Source organism: Ictidomys tridecemlineatus, chromosome 2, assembly GCF_052094955.1.
Source record: "Ictidomys tridecemlineatus isolate mIctTri1 chromosome 2, mIctTri1.hap1, whole genome shotgun sequence".
NCBI lineage: Eukaryota > Metazoa > Chordata > Mammalia > Rodentia > Sciuridae > Ictidomys > Ictidomys tridecemlineatus.
Window position 1 is genome coordinate 54,105,179 of NC_135478.1, and position 17,327 is coordinate 54,122,505.

The window sequence follows — 17,327 nt, forward strand, 5'->3', positions numbered from 1 at the left end:
CCAAGAGCTGAATGATTTCTCTCATATGTAGAAGCTAGAGAAAAATGAGGGAAAGAAGGTGGCAGGAAAGGAGCTTGGATATCATAAAGATTTAGGAGAGATTGGTAGAGGAGGAGGAGAACAAGGAGGAGGGAGGGAGGAGGGGAAAGGGGTAGAAATACGGAATGAAATGAACAATCGCTTGTCGCCTACATATACAAATGTACCAGAAGAATTTCACCTGTTCATATATTCAGGAAATAATAACCAGAAATAAATAAATAAAGGAGTGAAAGGAAGATCAATAGAAAAGAGGAGGGGGGAGGAGGAAAGAGAAAGGTCAGGGAGGAGGGGGATTGAAATCAAATTCCTTGCATGTGTCATTTTGTCAAAATGAACCCAAATAACCATGTTTAATTATAATGCTATTAAAAATATAAATAAATAAATAAATAAGACAAATGCAAAGGTTCTAGAACCTTCGAGAAGTGGGAGACATTTGTAAGCTTCTCCATTCCCGGTGGCTATTCTGATTGGACCATTCCCACTGGAACAAATGAGAACATAATCATCTCTCTACTTACTGTGGTCACTCCTGTGCGAGGATGAGCTGTGTCGCAGTCCACGGCTTCCACGGTGAGGTTATATTGCTTCACAGACTCATAGTCCGGCTGTGTGGTGAGTTCGATCATTCCAGAGAGAGGGTGAATCCAAAATCTCTGGACCACCTGGATGTCTCCCTTGGATATCTTGTAGGTCAGACAGTTGGGTGGGTAGTCTTCATCAATGGCGGTCACTCTTCCAACTTTGTGGAAGGCTGCCAAGAATGTTGCAGAGGGTTTATTCTTCTTAGGCACAGGCCTTACCCTCAAAAGTTGAACCTGCCATTGATCTCCATGGATAGTTTCTCAATGTGAAACTGTCCATGGAGATAGTTTCATTGGATGTGAAATGTGTTTGAAGACTCCACCTCTACGTGATAGGAGGCACGTTTAGAGAGAGTCTGTGGCCACTCTAAATCATGTGGCATAAGTCAAATGATCTGAGTTTAAAAAATAGCATAATACTACTAAGCTTAGTTAATCTTAGTATTATGCCAAGATTAGCATCAGATACTGGTTCACAGAGTAGGCTCTTAAACCAGAAATCAGAGGTTCCAAATCTCAGCCCTGTCCCTTGGGAGTATAATTCATTGGCTACTTCTATAACCTCTCTGGACTTCATATTCTTCATTTTCAAATTAGGAATAACAACAGTTTCTTTCATACAGACTTGTCGTGAGGAATGAATGAGTTAAATAAAACCCTCAAGGTAGTGCCTGGTACACAGTAGTATACTAAATAATTAGATAATGATTCATACACATTCTCTCCTTGAATCTTCTCAACAGCTTGACAATATATATACTACTACTATCTCCATTTTACGGTTGCCACATAATCCTCCCTTCAGGACTGTAACTTGGTCCACGTGAAAGTTACTCTGGTGGTGACTGCACCTGTTCTTTTACTTTGAGAGCATGCTCAGGCTTGCTGGTTGAAAGACAAGGGAGGAATCCATGATCCCAGTCACTCCCAGACAAAGCCAGGACAGACAAAGCCAACTCTCACAATTTTGAGCAAGTCCCAGAACATGGGCTTATTGCTGTATTGCTCTCATTTTTGTGGAGTTTATTGTAGAGCACACTGGTGGTAATAGATTACAGTTAGACAGGGTTTACCTCCAATCACTTTCCATTTAAATCATAAACTCCAGAGCAGATACTTTGCATTCTCCAGTTAGTGAAATACCTCTGAACAGTGTTTGGCTAGCCCACGGATAGAAACGTAGGACATTTGGGCTGCTAATAATCAAGAATAAAGAACGTTAGACCCTGTCTCTAAATAAAATAGAAAAAAAAGGGCTGTGGATGTGGCTCAGTGGTTCAGTGCCCCTGGGTTCAATCCTCAGTACCAAAAAAAAAAAAAAAAAAGAATAAAAAATTGTGATGAAGAAACCATTTCATGAGCTGTCTCTACCATCTTGGAGCTCATGGATTTCTTTCTCTGATGGCCTCCTTTTGCCAAGATTTGTGAGTCTTTGACAATGTGCATAATTTAAGCAAGAATTGACCACGCAAGACACCAAGAACAGAGAAAACACATTCATGAAAAAGAATGTCTTATATGGCAATTCCAGAGTATAAACAATCCAACCTGTTGCTTGTTGGAAATGACCATCATTAAGAGGAAGGAGTCACCACTGACTCAAGACCACACAGAAGAGGGCACAGGTGAAATGGCCATCTCTATTGTATAGTCCTGGCTAACGTTGGAGCCATTTTCACATTAATACCTGGTGAAGTATAATGAGAAGCTTATTCTTCCGGAGGTGTAAAATTAACCTTTCAATAAAAATGGAAAGTTATCTTGAGCATCTTTAGCTGAATTTTAAAATAGAGTAATTGTGAAACCTTGTCACTCTGCCAAACTTCCTCATCAAAAACTGCTGGAAATGAAATAAGTTTTCCCTTGTGACTCACAACCCGGAGTGATTTAATTTTCATGTGTTTTCTTCTAAATCATTACTGATAAAAAAATTTATTTTTGCCTATGCCAACTCCCCTCCAGAAGTTTTCTTTCAATTTATCACATACCATCAGAACGTTTTTCTTTTTTTTTTTTTTTTTTTTTACTTTAAATGTTGCTGATTCCCGTAATTTTATTAAGGGGAAAAAACTTCATATATATCTCAAGACACATCTAGGTCCCCAATGCTAATAAATTCAGTGTGAGAAAAGACTCCCACCTTAATGAATTTTTAAAATGTCTTCAAGATCTATAGGCTAAATGTTTGATATTCTGAGTACAGTCTGTGTTCAAAGTGGTTTTAAATTTGCAATTTACTCCTCAGAGCAAATCACCACTCAGTTCTGATGATCCTCTGATAAATAGCTCCTTGGAAAATCAACACGATGCTAATTTCATTCAGTTTAGGTACTCTAGTGGGAAAGGTGAAGGAATTTCTTGGTGGGGGGGGGTGCAGGGGTACTGGGAATTGAATCAGAGGCACTTGACTACTGAGCCACCTCCTCAGCCCTATTTTGTATTTTACTTAGAGGCAGGGTCTCACTGAGTTGCTTAGGGCCTCACTAAGTTGCTGAGGCTGGCTTTTAACTCATGATCCTCCTGCCTCAGCCTCCCTAGTAGCTGGGATGACAGGTGTGCACCACCATACCTGGCAAGAAATTATTTTTAAGCAAGAAAAATATTTTAGCACATTGTACATCGTAGACACTCCATTCAGTAAATGTTACTGGTATTATTGTTATTGGCAATGATAACATGGATATTTTAGTATGTTTCCTGTAGTTAGCATACATACAATTATTAGTCCTCAGCTCCTTGAGATAATTATTGTAATCTTCATCTTACGTAGAATTCTCAAAGGTATGTAGAGATTATGTGACTTGTCAAAGGTCATTTAACTAGTGGTAGCAGATACAGATTTGAGTTCAATCCTATTGGACTCCCATGTGATTTGATTCCAGTACACAACTAGTTCCATCCTTGAAGTACTGAAATCAAGCCTGGAGGATGCACCCTCCAGAGGTGCTGAGGATACATTCCTCTCTTAGATGTCAGAAAGTGTCGATGTCACTTCTGCTGCCCTTTCCCAATCTAATGCTCCCTGGTCTAGGCTAACAAATATGTCCTCATTCATATCTAACTTACAACTGAGCTAGATCCCTAACCATGGTCTTAACTCCAGATCTAAAGTCTTGGAGCTCAACTCTCAGAAGACTTTTAAATTGCATCAGAAATTACTGCATTGCCCCTACTTCTTTAGACCTGGTCCTAGTTTTGAGGCAAAAGAGAAGTGGAGTGAAATAAAGTTAATACTGTAGGTTTATCCCTAGATCTGATCTCATGGGAGTCTTTGGGGAAATCATCAGGATGATACATTGAAAATTCACTTGCTCTCTGAAGATGCTCTCTCATCTGCTTGCATTCTGGAAATTTCCATGCTCTGATTCTATCAATCATTCCCTTGAGATCTGATGATGTTTCCTGATGGATGCTTGTACATGATAGAAGCAAGGGAACTCTTACCTCCTGACGTTTCCAGAACGGAGAATGAATAGTGTGCAGCTTCAAACACGGGGCTGAAGTCATTGGCAGGAGTGATCTCCACGATGATTGTTACAGTGACTGTGAAATCGAACAGTGAACGGATAAATGCTTTGTTGTGGATAACGTCGTCACCGTTTTATTCTACAAACCAGCAAAAACGGGCCCCAAGATGCAGGATTAGCAGAGGATTCTGAAACTACAACAAGAGTCTCTTTGCTTACAAATGATCCCTGTTCCCAGACTGTGCTCTCTAGAGAATTCTAGTGCTAGCCAAAGCAATTTTGTCAAAAACATATAATGCACTACATTTCATATTCTATTTTATATAATAGATATGTGTGTGTATCCATATATATCATATACAAGTGCATAATTATATAATATGTATATAATATAATTATATAATATTATATAATATATGTATATAATTTGGGGGGGGTACCAGGGATTGAACCCAGTGGCACTCTACTACAGAGCCACATCCCCATCTCTTTATTTTTATTTATTTTCTAACTTATACATAAAAGTACACTTATTTTACATATTAATGGAGTAGTATGTGCTTTTTAAATTTTATTTATTTATTTTAATTTGTTATATATGACAGCAGAATGCTTTTCAATTTCAGAATGCATAGTACACATATATGTACTTGGGGTAATGATGTCCATCTCATTCCATCGTCTTTCCACGCCCACTCCTTCCCTCCCCCTCCCTCCCCTTTGCCCTATCTAAAGTTCCTCCATTCCTCCCATGTTCCCCGCCCCACATCCACATTATGGATCAGCATCCACTTACCAGAGAAAACATTCAGCACTTGGTTTATTGTGATTGGCTTACTTTACTCAGCATAATATTCTCCAACTCCATCCATTTACTGGCAAATGCCGTGGTTTTTAATGCTGAGTAATATTCCACCGTGTATATATACCACATTTTCTTTATCTATTCATCTACTGAAAGGCATCTAGGTTGGTTCCACAATTTATCTATTGTGAATTGTCCAGCTCTGTATTTTTTTGTATTGAGATGGTTGCTTTGGACCTCACAAAATTGCTAAGGCTGGCTTTGAACTTGCAATCCTCTGCCTCAGCCTCCCAAGCAGCTGACTTTACAGGCATGCACCACCCTGCCCAGCTAGGGGAAACTTTTTAATAAAAGTAAGAAAATAATTAACATTTACCATGCAAGGTCACTGACTTGACATTGGGATTATTGTCTTAATATCACAGGTAAGAAACTCAGATTCACAAAATTAAGTCTGTAGCCAGTGGTTAATAAGCAAATGAGTGGTTATTAGATCAAGATGTGTCTGCCAATATCTCCCAAAATATCTTCTCTGAGATGTTAATGTCTCAAATACAAAATCTTAAATTGAATAAAAAGATTTCTTTATGGCAAGACTTTTTCAAAGTTCCAATACACCCTTATAAATTTTGAATCCCCAGGTACACATAGCTCCACAAACTCTTTGACCATGGACTTCTCTCTTAGTAGTTTATCTTGTAGTATTTATGTTTTGAAAAATGCTGATATACATCTTCTCCTGAAAGTCCACGTCATATGTGGCAAACAAGAAAATATAATCTGGGACCCATAGAACTTTTGCATCAGGAAATAAAGAATGCCACAGGTTTCCTGTTGCAAAAGTTCTATGGATCCTAGATTAAATTTTGGTACATCCCAGATACTTTGGTATATCTTATTACATGCTTTTTTTCAAGGGATAGAAGCTACAGCTTTCATCACAATCTCAAAGATGTCCGTGACTCCCAAGAAAGCTCAGAGTGTTGTTCTATAAATAACATAATTACAGGTGATTTAGGTTAAAGTCTCTATATTTCCTTCAATAAATCCAATTTCCATGTTGCAAGAGCAGGTACCATTTACAGATCTGCTATCCTATGATTTTCCTGCAACCATAAAGACTCAACATTTGTGCTAATTAGATGGCCCATAAAAACAGACTGAAGCATGTGTGTGGTGTTCCAAGCTCTCTTTATGAGCAGTTGCTGTGAATGTTTTGGGGTGTGAGGACCAGAGGGGATGTGGATTTGTTACTGGGAGAGATTTATTTTCCTTTTCCAGATTGGGAAAAGGCTCAAGTCTGGTGAGAGTGGCAAATTCTTTTTAGTTTGACCATAAGAATGAGTAGTAGCAAAGTACTCTGGACTAGACATAGATGAGTGAAGGCAAGAGTGGTGGGAATCGGAAAGACAGTAGAATGAACTGAACGTTAAGTTTCCTACGTCCATGTATGAACACACCACAGGGAAACTCCACAGCACGTACAATCACAAGAATGGGATCCTAATCAGAATATGTTATCCTCTGGGTATGTATGATATGTGAAAAGGTACTCTACTGACATGGATATCTAAAAAGAACAAAGAAACAGGGACTGGGTTTGTGGCTCAGTGGTAGAGCCTTGCCTAACATGCACGAGGCACTGGGTTTGATCTCAGCACCATATAAATGTAAAATAAGGATATTGGGGCCACCTAAAACTTAAGAATAAATTTTAAAAAAAGAACAAACAAAAAAAGAATGAGTAGCTACAAGAAAAAGCATCCATCCTGAGAGAGCAATTGGGCTACGTAATAAACTGTGGCCTAAGACTCTACTGTGGGGATCAGAGTGTCCACGTGAGAAAAACTCTGGGCACGCTGTCATGCTTAGGTCCCTGACTGCTGCACGTCACTTCTCCATAGCTGGGTAATTTAGGTCTACAAATCACCTTTTCAAATTCGACCCCACTAAAATACTCTACCAGTGAGTCAAGATGGATTGAAAGGGTTCCTAGGTGTATCCACGGCCATTCAGCATTAAGTGCCCTTGGAATACATTCCACACTTCTAGGTCCATAAAAGACACAGCACTCTTTCCTTCTCAAGCCAACCATCCAGGCAACCACCACCAATGACTCAAAGTTGTCACAAGACAGGACACCCAAGTAAATGTCCCCCACAATCTAGACTCTCCCTACCAACCATTGACAATCTACTGCTAAACCTGCGCTTGCCACCAAAATATCCACCTCTTGGACATCCTTAATGCCAACCACCTGATGGGTTGCTTGCTACCACACTTTCCAGGTACAAGGACAAGGCATCCTTCACATTAATGAAAGATATAACCGAAAATTTCGAGAATCTCTATTTTCATAAATATCTTTGTAGCCAATAAATTCACTCCTAGACTGGTAATATGAGGTTGAACATGTAAATGGCCCTTTGAGGGGAACTTGATGTGTGTGCTCATGAGTTCAACAATAAGCAAAGAGAAGCAGGTGAGAGGCAGTGGACTGGCCTCCCCAACTCGCTAAGTACTCCTCTCTAAGTACTAAGTACTCCACTCGCTAAGTACTCCACAGCGTGCAATTAAAATATGTATTAAACACTGGTTTGCAATTTATAAATGATGACTATTAAATCCTCCAAAATGCCAACCAAGGGTTTTATAATCATAGAGTCTAGGTGAACTTAGTCTCAATACACCAAAGATTCATCCCACCTCAGGCTGGCCCAAAATGGTGGTGTAATCACAAGAAAACTAAATGGCAGAGAGAGGTAGCCACAGGGCACTTTCATGTAGGAGATGAGCTGTGGGACTTGGCATGTGACTCATGACTAATGGCTCTACCTGGATCATCTAAAATAATTTCAATAAGATATTGTTTGAAATATTCTAATCATCTATATATTTTGATTATGTTTTTTGATGGTTGGGTTTGTTTTGTTTTGTTTTGCTATTTTTTTTTTTTTGGTACTGGGGATTGAACTGAGGGATACTTGACCACTGAGCCACATCCCCAGCCCTTTTTTATATTTTATTTAGAAACAGGGTCTCACTGAGTTGCTTAGTGCCTCACTAAGTTGCTGAGGCTGGCTTTGAACTCACGATCCTCCCATCTCAGGCTCCTGAGCCACTGGTATTACAGGTGAGCACCACTATTTGTTGACTGATACCTGACTCTTTCTAATTAAGAGGTGATTGGCAATAATACACATGAAGTCATTCAAGCATTAAGCATCAGTTGGGTTTGTACCTCCACTGCCCCTTCTAGCTTCAAGGGTCTCTAGCCAGAGCTTTATTTAAGAACTGCGCATCCTTTAAGTGCTGCTAAAGGGTAAAGAAAGACCTCCCAGATCTAATGCAAACATCCAACAGAAGTCTAATGTTCCCCTTCCTCTTTTGCCTAACAAAAGTATCCCAAATATGACAAATCTTTACATTTCAAAATCTAAAGTGAAGAGGCTAAAGAATAGGAACTTATTGCTCCTTGAAAAGTTTATCAAGATTACCTGTGTGGGACGGACGCAGGTCATCAAATACTGAAATCATCATCTCATAGATATGTCCTGCGGCAACCACCTCTGGGTTCTCATAATCCAAATCTTGGGCAACCTTAGAGAACAACATTATTCCAGCTAAAAGGACCAATTTTTTTAATGCACATGTTCTAAGTAATAGAAAAAAAGACAAGTGTATGGTTATTTTCATTTCCTAGGGATGACACCCAAGACTGGCCGAGGCCGACACAGAAAAATCAAGGTTTTGGTGGAACAAAGGGACATCTTGGATTTTCATCCAGAGAAGCTGACTTTTGAGAAAACATTCTGGCAGAGTAAAACAAAACAAAACAAAACAAAAATCAGGATCATATCCGGTCTTCATTTTACCTTAGGAAAAAATGTTTAAGAAGAAAAAATATTTTGAACAGGCTTTGGAAGTAATAAAATATTATAAAAACATAATTTATTTCTATTAATGGTAAATTGCATTGTATTTCAAAAGATATTTATTGGGTAGTAATTAGATGCCAATTACAATCAGAGGTACTAGGGATATAGAAGTAAATAAGATGAGCCGGCATGGTAGCACACATTTATAATCCCAGTAGCTTGGGAGGCTGAGTCAAGAGGATTTTGAGTTCAAAGCCAGACTCAGCAAAAACAAGGCACAAAACAACTCAGTGAGACCCTGTCTCTAAATAAAATACAGAACAGGGCTGGGGATGTGGCTCAGTGCTCTGTGCCCCTGAGTTCAATCCCCAGTATCAAAAAAGAAAAAAAAAGAAGTTAATATACTCAGCCATAAAGAATAATGAAATTATGTCATTTGCCTGTAAAAGAATGGAGCTGGAACTATAATTCTAAGTGAAATAAACCAGTCCCAAAAATCTAAAGGCCAAATGTTCTCTAGCATGCAGATGCTAACCCACAATGTCGGGGGAGGGATGGAGAATGGAAGGTCACTGGATTAGACAAAGGGAAATGAAAGGAAGGGAGGGGGATGGGAATAGAAGAGACAGTGGAGTGAATGGGACAGAACTTTCCTAGGCTCATATATGAACACAGGGAAACTCCACATCATGTCCAACCACAAGAGTGGGAAGTTAGACTCCATGTATGTATGATATGTCAAAATGCACTCTACTGCCACATATAACTAAAAAAAAAAAAAAAACAAACAAATAAAAAATTTAAAACAAGTAAATAAATATGAACCCCTTATAAATGTACATATCCTGCCCTCTAATAAGAGCAACAACCAAACAGACAGTTACAACAAAGTCTATTAAGAGATGTACAACCTATCATGTGAATCTTTAGCAGAGAGAACTAAGCCAGTTAAGGTGGTAAACGAAAGCTCTTAGGAATAAGTGACATTTAATACCTAAAGATAATTATTCAAACATAGAGTTTAATTAGAGATAAGTGATGAATGGAGGTAGTTATTCAGATAAAAAGGAAATGTATGCAAAGGCCCAAATCTTGCCTGTCATCCCAGTTCAAAGCCAGCCTCAGCAAAAGTGAGGTGCTAAGCAACTCAGTGAGACCCTGTCTCTAAATAAAATACAAAATAAGGCTGGGGATGTGGCTCAGTGGTCAAGTGCCCCTGAGTTCAATCCCTGGTACCACCACCCCCCAAAAAAATCATATTTACAAAACTTCCATCTTCATTCAAAGTTAATTATTTTTAAAAAATAAAGAACTCAAGAATCCTCTTGGTTCCGGCCTAAACTTCCAAAATACATAATATATGGAAACACTCAGCTTGTACCTTGTGGACTTCATCAAGGAAATGTGGGATAAGAGCCAAAGAAAGAAAAAAGTCATCAATGACTTTCTCAGCTATATTTTCTGGCTAAGGGCAGGAAAGGAGGTTGGTGATATTTGGGATAAGGAACCAAATTGGCACTTTGAAATAAAGACCTCTGGAATTTTGAAGTTAGCTAAGGGATTTCTTCTAGGGATTTCTTCTAATCTTCTAAGGCAGAATGACATGCTGAGAAATTTAAAAAAAAAAAAACCACATGTTCATACTCTGGCAATGGAAAGTTTAGCATCTCCAGAGGGTAGATAGAGGCGGGACCCATCAACCACTCCCAAAGCCAGCAGAATAAGCCTTCACCACGCATGGAGTCACTCAGAATTCTCTCCAAGGAAATCAGGGTGTCTTTTCAGCTTCTGATTTCCCCAGCTAAATAGGAAGTAAATTATTTTGTGCTCATTATAAACAAAGAGAAAATGAGGGCAGACAAGCAGCAAGATAACGAAGGATTCATCCAAATGCCTTCCAGCAAGACAGCAGAGGAGCTGAGAATTCCCCTCTGCTCCTCTTCCCACTCCTTTCCAACTGTGACCACACAGGCCTCTCACCTCCTGGGGAAAGCTCCCTGGAGCCACAGTAGCTGGGACTTACCCGGATGGAATGTTCAGCCTTTGGCACTTGCTCAAAGAGTTGTCCAGAACCGACTGGGCCTGCACTTGGAGCGTAATGGATTGCATTAGGAGGCTCATCGAGGTCATGACACGAGAGTTTTGCAACCACGGTGTCTTTCGCAATCACCTCATGGCCTGTGTACCTGTTTTATTGTTTAGGAAGAAAAAAAATCATTTTAGATGGACATTCTTCAGAAAGGTAATGCTTTCCCATATCTGCTAGTGTGGGAGGGGGATGCCTTGGTGCAGATGTTCCCCTTTATCCTGGAGCAGACAGAGCAGTGACTTTGGTGAGACTTCCTGCTTTGGGGGGACTGTTCCTTTCTTCACCCCAGTGGGCCCTTGCTTGGGATGGGCAGTTCATCGAGGCTTGCACGGGGATCTCGCTTCCCCAAAAGCTTCCTCTCCCTAAATTCTAGTCATCCTTTGACAATCTTCCCTGTTCCCTGATTACCCACAAGTCTTTCCTCTTGACAACTAAAACACAGCACCCAGGACTCAGTTGTCTTGTTCTGTGTGTGTGTGTGTGTGTGTGTGTGTGTGACTGTTGTTTTCTTATGTATGATTACGTTCTACCCGACTAGGTAGAACATCCTTATAGCAAATGAACGTGACAAATACTCATCCTGTCACCTCCAGGACTCTGGGTAGGTGTTTAGTTAGTCAACTATGATCCTCCTGGAGGAAGGAGAAGGAGATGAAGAGAAGAAAGAAAAGATTTCATTTTTGAGTGTGCCTAGTCTTGTACTAAACAAATTCCAAGCACAGATCAAATTTGATCCTTATAACTATGCCATGAAGTAGGTGTGATCATCCCTATTGACAAGTTAGAATACTTGGGGCCCCCATTGAACCCCATAAGGTAGGCTAAATTTTTTTAATTTTTTTTTCAGAAATACTGGGGATTGGGCTGGGGATGTGGCTCAAGTGGTAATGCTCTCGCCTGGCATGCGAGTGGCACTGGGTTCGATCCTCAGTACCACATACAAATAAAGATGCTGTGTCCACCAAAAACTAAAAAATAAATATTTAAAAATTCTCTCTCCAAAAAAAGAAAAGAAATACTAGGTATTGAACCCAGTGGTGCCCTACCACTCACTGTACTATGTCCCCCAGCCCTTTTTATTTTTTTATTTTGAGATAGGATCTCACTAACTTGCTGAGGCTGGCCTCAAAGTTGTGATCCTCCTGCCTCAGCCTCCCAAGTTGCTGGGATTACAGGTATGCCCCTGATAGAGTAAGTAATGTCATTTTAAAAAGAAAAACTGTCTCAGTGGTTCAGGAGGCTGAGGCGGGAAGATCACAAGTTCAAAGCCAGCCTCAGCAACAGTGAGGCAGTAAACAACTCAGTGAGACCTTCCTTGTCTCTCTCTAAAAAAAATAATGTATATATTCAAAAAAGGCTTGGAATGTGGCTCAGTGGCTGAATACCTTGAGTTTAATTACCAGTTTAAAAAAAAAAACTGGAGATTAAGGACTTAGGTAAATTACCAAGATCACACAGTTAATAGCCATAGTACCAGAATTCCAAGCTCAGGGCTATGACTCTAAATCTCTAGCCTGTATCATTTGCTAACTGTCAGATTTTGGAAACCCAGCTTTCAGTCATGAACAGACCAACAGGTCATTTTTTGAGGACCATGACATAATGCTGGATAAGAGTCAACTTCATGAAAAACCGCATCTAGGTAGGCCAATAAACACGGCACTGCCTTAAACCACTCTGAATTCTTGCCCCTGTCCACCCCGCAACCCCATCTTAGCCCACCTAATCAGATATCGATCACAGAAAGGTGCGTTGTCATTAATGCCACGAACATAGGTCGTCACTGGAATTGCTGCACATCTCTGGTCACCATCACAAGCCTTAATGGAGAAGGACTGAACTCTTGCAAACCCAGCTCTCTCCACATCCAGACGGGTGGCAGTAACCACAGTCCCGCGCTCTGCAACGACACAGCACATCTTGCTCCAACTGGCCCAGGATGTCATTTTCAAAATTACTTTATTACATATGTAGCTACGGAGAAGATAAAGTGCGGATTCTGCCCCATTCGTTAGAACTAAGAAGCTGATTCGAAGCGCAGGCACAGTGTTTAATTATTGATGCCAAAATGTGCAGTTCGTATTAGTTCACTTGTAGCAAAAACAAAACTGGTTTTGGCTTCAGGGAACAGAGAAGAGTCCCTGGAAGAAAAGCCCCTTGTTTTAGGATGTGAAGCATGTGTAGGATCAAGAAATGGTAGCAAATAGGAGGAGATTATTGCTGGAGGAGAGAATATCGTAAATGGATAAAAGTACTGGATTAGGACTCCTTAAACTCCTATGGACAGGTCTTGAAAAACACTAGGGACAAGGCAGCAGTCTAGTTGTTAGCTTGTAGAGTACTAGATCACTCAGTCGCAAGGATCAGGATGAGGATGGAGAAATAGACAAGGACCAGAGGAAGTAGGACCTCCATGGTGACATAGGATGTCCCAATTGCCACCCAAGGGCAAAGGTAACATCTACAGGGAAGGAAAATAACTCAATTTGACTTCTAGGAAAAAAATCATTCTAGCTCTTCTAGGGAGATTCCTGCAGGCATTCAAAGTGAGAACAGAAACCCAGTTAAGAGATCCGCACAGAAATGCTGGTGAGAGGGGATGGTGGCTCTCGGTTGGGGCTCTACCAAAAGCAGAATCTGAGATGAGGATTGGAGGGCAGGTCCTTCATTTGGGAGGTGACCCAGGGCAACGCGGCATGGGGGAAGTGACACAGGGAAGACAAACTCCCACTAAAATGTGCATTATTAAGCAAATTACCACTGTAAGCAAATAGAGCTTAATATCACTGGGGACCTCTGGGAGCCAGTGCAGAACACACAGTCGAAATTGGACCATGCCAAGGCAAAGAGCTGGAATGTTTGTACGCCCTTCCCATTCGTTGGCTGGGAGCTCCCAAGGGGTAGAATTTCTCCATTACTTTCAACCTACTGTGGGAGGGACTTGGGGGAGCAGCTGTCAGAACCCAAATAATCCCTCAGGCAAAGAAATCTAGATATCGGCAATTGGAAGCCAGGCTTGGTGTACTAAAATGTTACAACCTAAGGAGATATGAATGGGACGATGATGTCACCTGCCACAGTGGCAAAGCCAGCCTCCAAGCTAATGATGACCACCTTTCTTCTCAGCCCTAGAAGCAGCCAGAGATACCTTGCAATCTGACCCGCCCCCCTGGGCTCATCCACTGCTGATTGGATGAGACGCAAGTGACGCTACTCTAGGAAGTCCAATCAGATTCTCCCTCACACACATACACAAATTGACCTTGGAGCAGAGAGAACTGATTGGATGACGCGTGAATGACCAGGTGTAGGAAGTCCAATCAGAGTCTTCCTAAAAAAAAAAAAAAAATTGACCTGGAAGCCCGGAAAATTTAATTAAATCTCAGAAGATGAGCTGGAAGCTAGAAGAATAAGTCAAGTGAAGGTCAAAGGCTGCCCTTTTGTGGCAGCAATGAAGAGCCACGTGTTATCTCATAAGCGAACCAAGAAATACGTCTTGCAGAGAATTATTCAACAGACGTGTATGAAGCATATACTGCATGCTTCATATTGGGGCTCTGGCAATCATCTGTACCCTCAAGAAACAATCTGTGGGGAAGATATGCATAAAAACAGGTGATTGCAATTGTATATGATACGACAGAATTTGCTGAGAACAGTTGTCAACCCACCTTTATCAATTGCAAAGTAAACATTCTGTGGATCTAGTTCAAAGGTTAAATCTCCCAAGTTATCTTCATCAGTTGCCTGGCATGCTCCAATTGTTTTCCCAATTGGGATTTCTTCATTCAGTGTGATATTGGCTTTATTGTGCAGAGTTGATTTTATAGAAGTAACCCTCAAGACAGCATTTTCAATACTGAATAAACTTTTTTTTTAAAAAAAAAAAAAAAGAAAAGATGAATAGAGTGGCGTTTGCTTGTTGTCTTTTCTATAACTTACAAAGCTAAAGGAGTAGGGGATTACAGATAGTAGAGATAGAAATGGAAAGAATGTTCATGACATTGATAGCTGACTTATTTATTGAGCCCTTACCTATAGTTTAAACAAAATTCTAAGCACGTTTCATGAGTTACCTCATTTTTATTTCTCACAGCAGCCCTAGGAAGTATGTCTCCATCTTATGGATGTAGAAACAGAATTTAAGAAATTAAACAGCTTTCAGAAGTAAATATTAAGATGGCTGAGACAGGACTTGACCCCCGTGCCTGTTTTGCTCTAGAGGTTGCCATTTATCATTGTTGGGGGGGAGATTGTTGCTTGTTTGCTTGCTTGAATGAACCCAGGGGTGCTTAATCTCTGAGCCATATCCCCACCCCTTTTTTTACATTTTATTTAGAGAAAAGTTCTTACTAAGTTGCATAGAGCATCTCTAAGCTGCTGAGGCTGGCTTTGAACTTGCAATCCTCCTGCCTCAGCCTCCCAAACCACTGGGACTACAGGCATATGCCACAGTACCTGGCAAATGCTGCTGTTTTGATTCATATATTCATTGTGTAATGAAAAAAATCAGGTTAACTACCATATGCATCACCTTAAACTTACCATTTCTTCTGTAGTAAAAGCTTCATAGAATTGCTGCCCTTCAACATAGTTTTATAAACTCTCTGGTTTATAATATTAACCAGAATCTCCCTTGAGGGTAGTGATAGATAAGCCAGCCGTCAGAACATACTGCCAAAAACATCTTGTTCTGTTGCAATTACATTTAAACCTTTAAAACTATTTTGCTCTCAATTTTTAAGAATTCTCCTTGGCATCTATATCTTAAGTGGCTGTCTACATTTTACTTGCTTGTTTTTCTTCTCTCCAAAAAATAAATAAATAAATAAATAACAAAATAGAAGAAGAAAGAACACAGAAGAGAAAAACGACATAATCAAATTCAATTTTCAAGGCCAAACTGAAGTATTATGTTTTACATTTTATTTCCTTACCTGCAGGTAAGACTGGGGTCCTTATTGTTAACATTGATGAGGAAAATCTTTAGATTTCCAGTGGTAGAGAGTCCTCCAGCATCAACCACTTTAATAACGAGTGAAAAACTAAAGGCACAGTCACAAGAAACACAGCTGAGATTTTATAGTAACAAACAGGCTTTCTCAGAAATAGAACCTACTGTGTTTAACGGACTGGCTGTAACAATTGATTTTATCTAGTTAAAATGTTGGTCAAACCATTTATTTTAGTGATTGGAAATGGCTCATGCTTTTGTTAAGAAACAAACTAGTCAAATCGGTTAAAGGAGCAGATGTAAATTTAGAAAATTTTGGCAGGGGAAAACCAGGAATTGGTGAACCCAGAGGTTGCTTTACCACCGAGCCACATCCCCAGGTAATCCCTACCCACTTTTTTTTCAATTGTTTCTTTTGAGCAGGGTCTCATGAAGTCACTTCGGGCCTTGCTAAGTTGCTAAGGGCTGGTTTTGAACTCTTAATCCCCCTGCCTTAGCCTCTTGAGCTACTGGGATTACAGGCTTGAGCCATAGTAAAAAAAAAAAAAAAAATTGGAATTACTTAGCATATGGCTATTGGCTATTGTTGCTTCAAATGTTGTTTTTTTAATATGGGAAACTGACAGAGGCAAGGAGAAGATGTTATGAACATTTTAAAACAATTTAATAACTGGGAGATATTAGGATGATAAGATAAATAATAGATTTTAGGTAGAGATGCATACAGGTTTGAGAAATAGGAGTAGTGAAATAAGGAAAATTATTATTTCCTCATATCCATAGACTGATCTCTCATGATTTAGTCTCCCAATTTGCCCTGCACCATCCAGGATTTACCAACAAAAGTCCCACATCCCAGGAAATTCCTCAGGTTCTGGGCTAATGGAGAGAGTTGGTTAGAGTTAGTTACCTTCTGGGGGGGGGGCGGGGGGCGGAATCTGTATTAATCTGAAATCTACTCATATTTGAAATCAAAATGGCTAGTTGTTCTTCTGTTTATAGTAAAAAACAAACAATTTAATTTTAAAAATTAAAAAACAGTTCTCTGTTTCCTCTTCCTAATTTTTCCTACAAGAAGTTGATAGATTTGAGGCAACTCTTGGCAAAACCCACCAAACGGATCCGCTTTTAAGAGTTAAAGACATTTTAGCTGGGTCTGGTGGTACAGGCCTGTAATCCCCACGGCTCAGGAGGCTGAGGCAGAAGGTTTTCTCGAGTTCAGAAGCAGCCTTAGCAACTTAACAAGGTCCTAAGCAGCTCAGTGAGACCCTGTCTCTAAATAAAATATAAAAAAGGAATCAATGGAAGTGTAACTGATGTGATTCTGCAATCTGTATATGGGGTAAAAATGGGAGTTCATAACCCACTTGAATCAAAGTGTGAAATATGATGTCAAGAACTATGTAATGTTTTGAACACCAACAATAAAAAAAATAAAAAAATTTTTAAAAAAAAGGACTGAAGATGTTGCTCAGTGATTAAGCACCCCTGGTACAAAAAAAAAAAAA

The 17,327-nt window shown here is 39.9% G+C and overlaps 1 protein-coding gene across 1 annotated transcript in view; it reads right to left on the reverse strand.

Moving 5' to 3' along the window:
• The window catches only part of LOC101964417 (cadherin-related family member 3), a 59,860-nt gene that overhangs the window by 15,232 nt on the left and 27,301 nt on the right, over nucleotides 1-17,327 (reverse strand). Inside the window, exons 5-11 of the mRNA XM_078038592.1 lie at nucleotides 15,803-15,910; nucleotides 14,537-14,733; nucleotides 12,588-12,765; nucleotides 10,800-10,962; nucleotides 8,396-8,498; nucleotides 4,071-4,169; nucleotides 564-796 (exon numbers count right to left, since the gene is read on the reverse strand). Coding sequence (XP_077894718.1) covers nucleotides 564-796; nucleotides 4,071-4,169; nucleotides 8,396-8,498; nucleotides 10,800-10,962; nucleotides 12,588-12,765; nucleotides 14,537-14,733; nucleotides 15,803-15,910 — 1,081 coding nt within the window. The remainder of the gene's footprint in view (nucleotides 1-563; nucleotides 797-4,070; nucleotides 4,170-8,395; nucleotides 8,499-10,799; nucleotides 10,963-12,587; nucleotides 12,766-14,536; nucleotides 14,734-15,802; nucleotides 15,911-17,327) is intronic.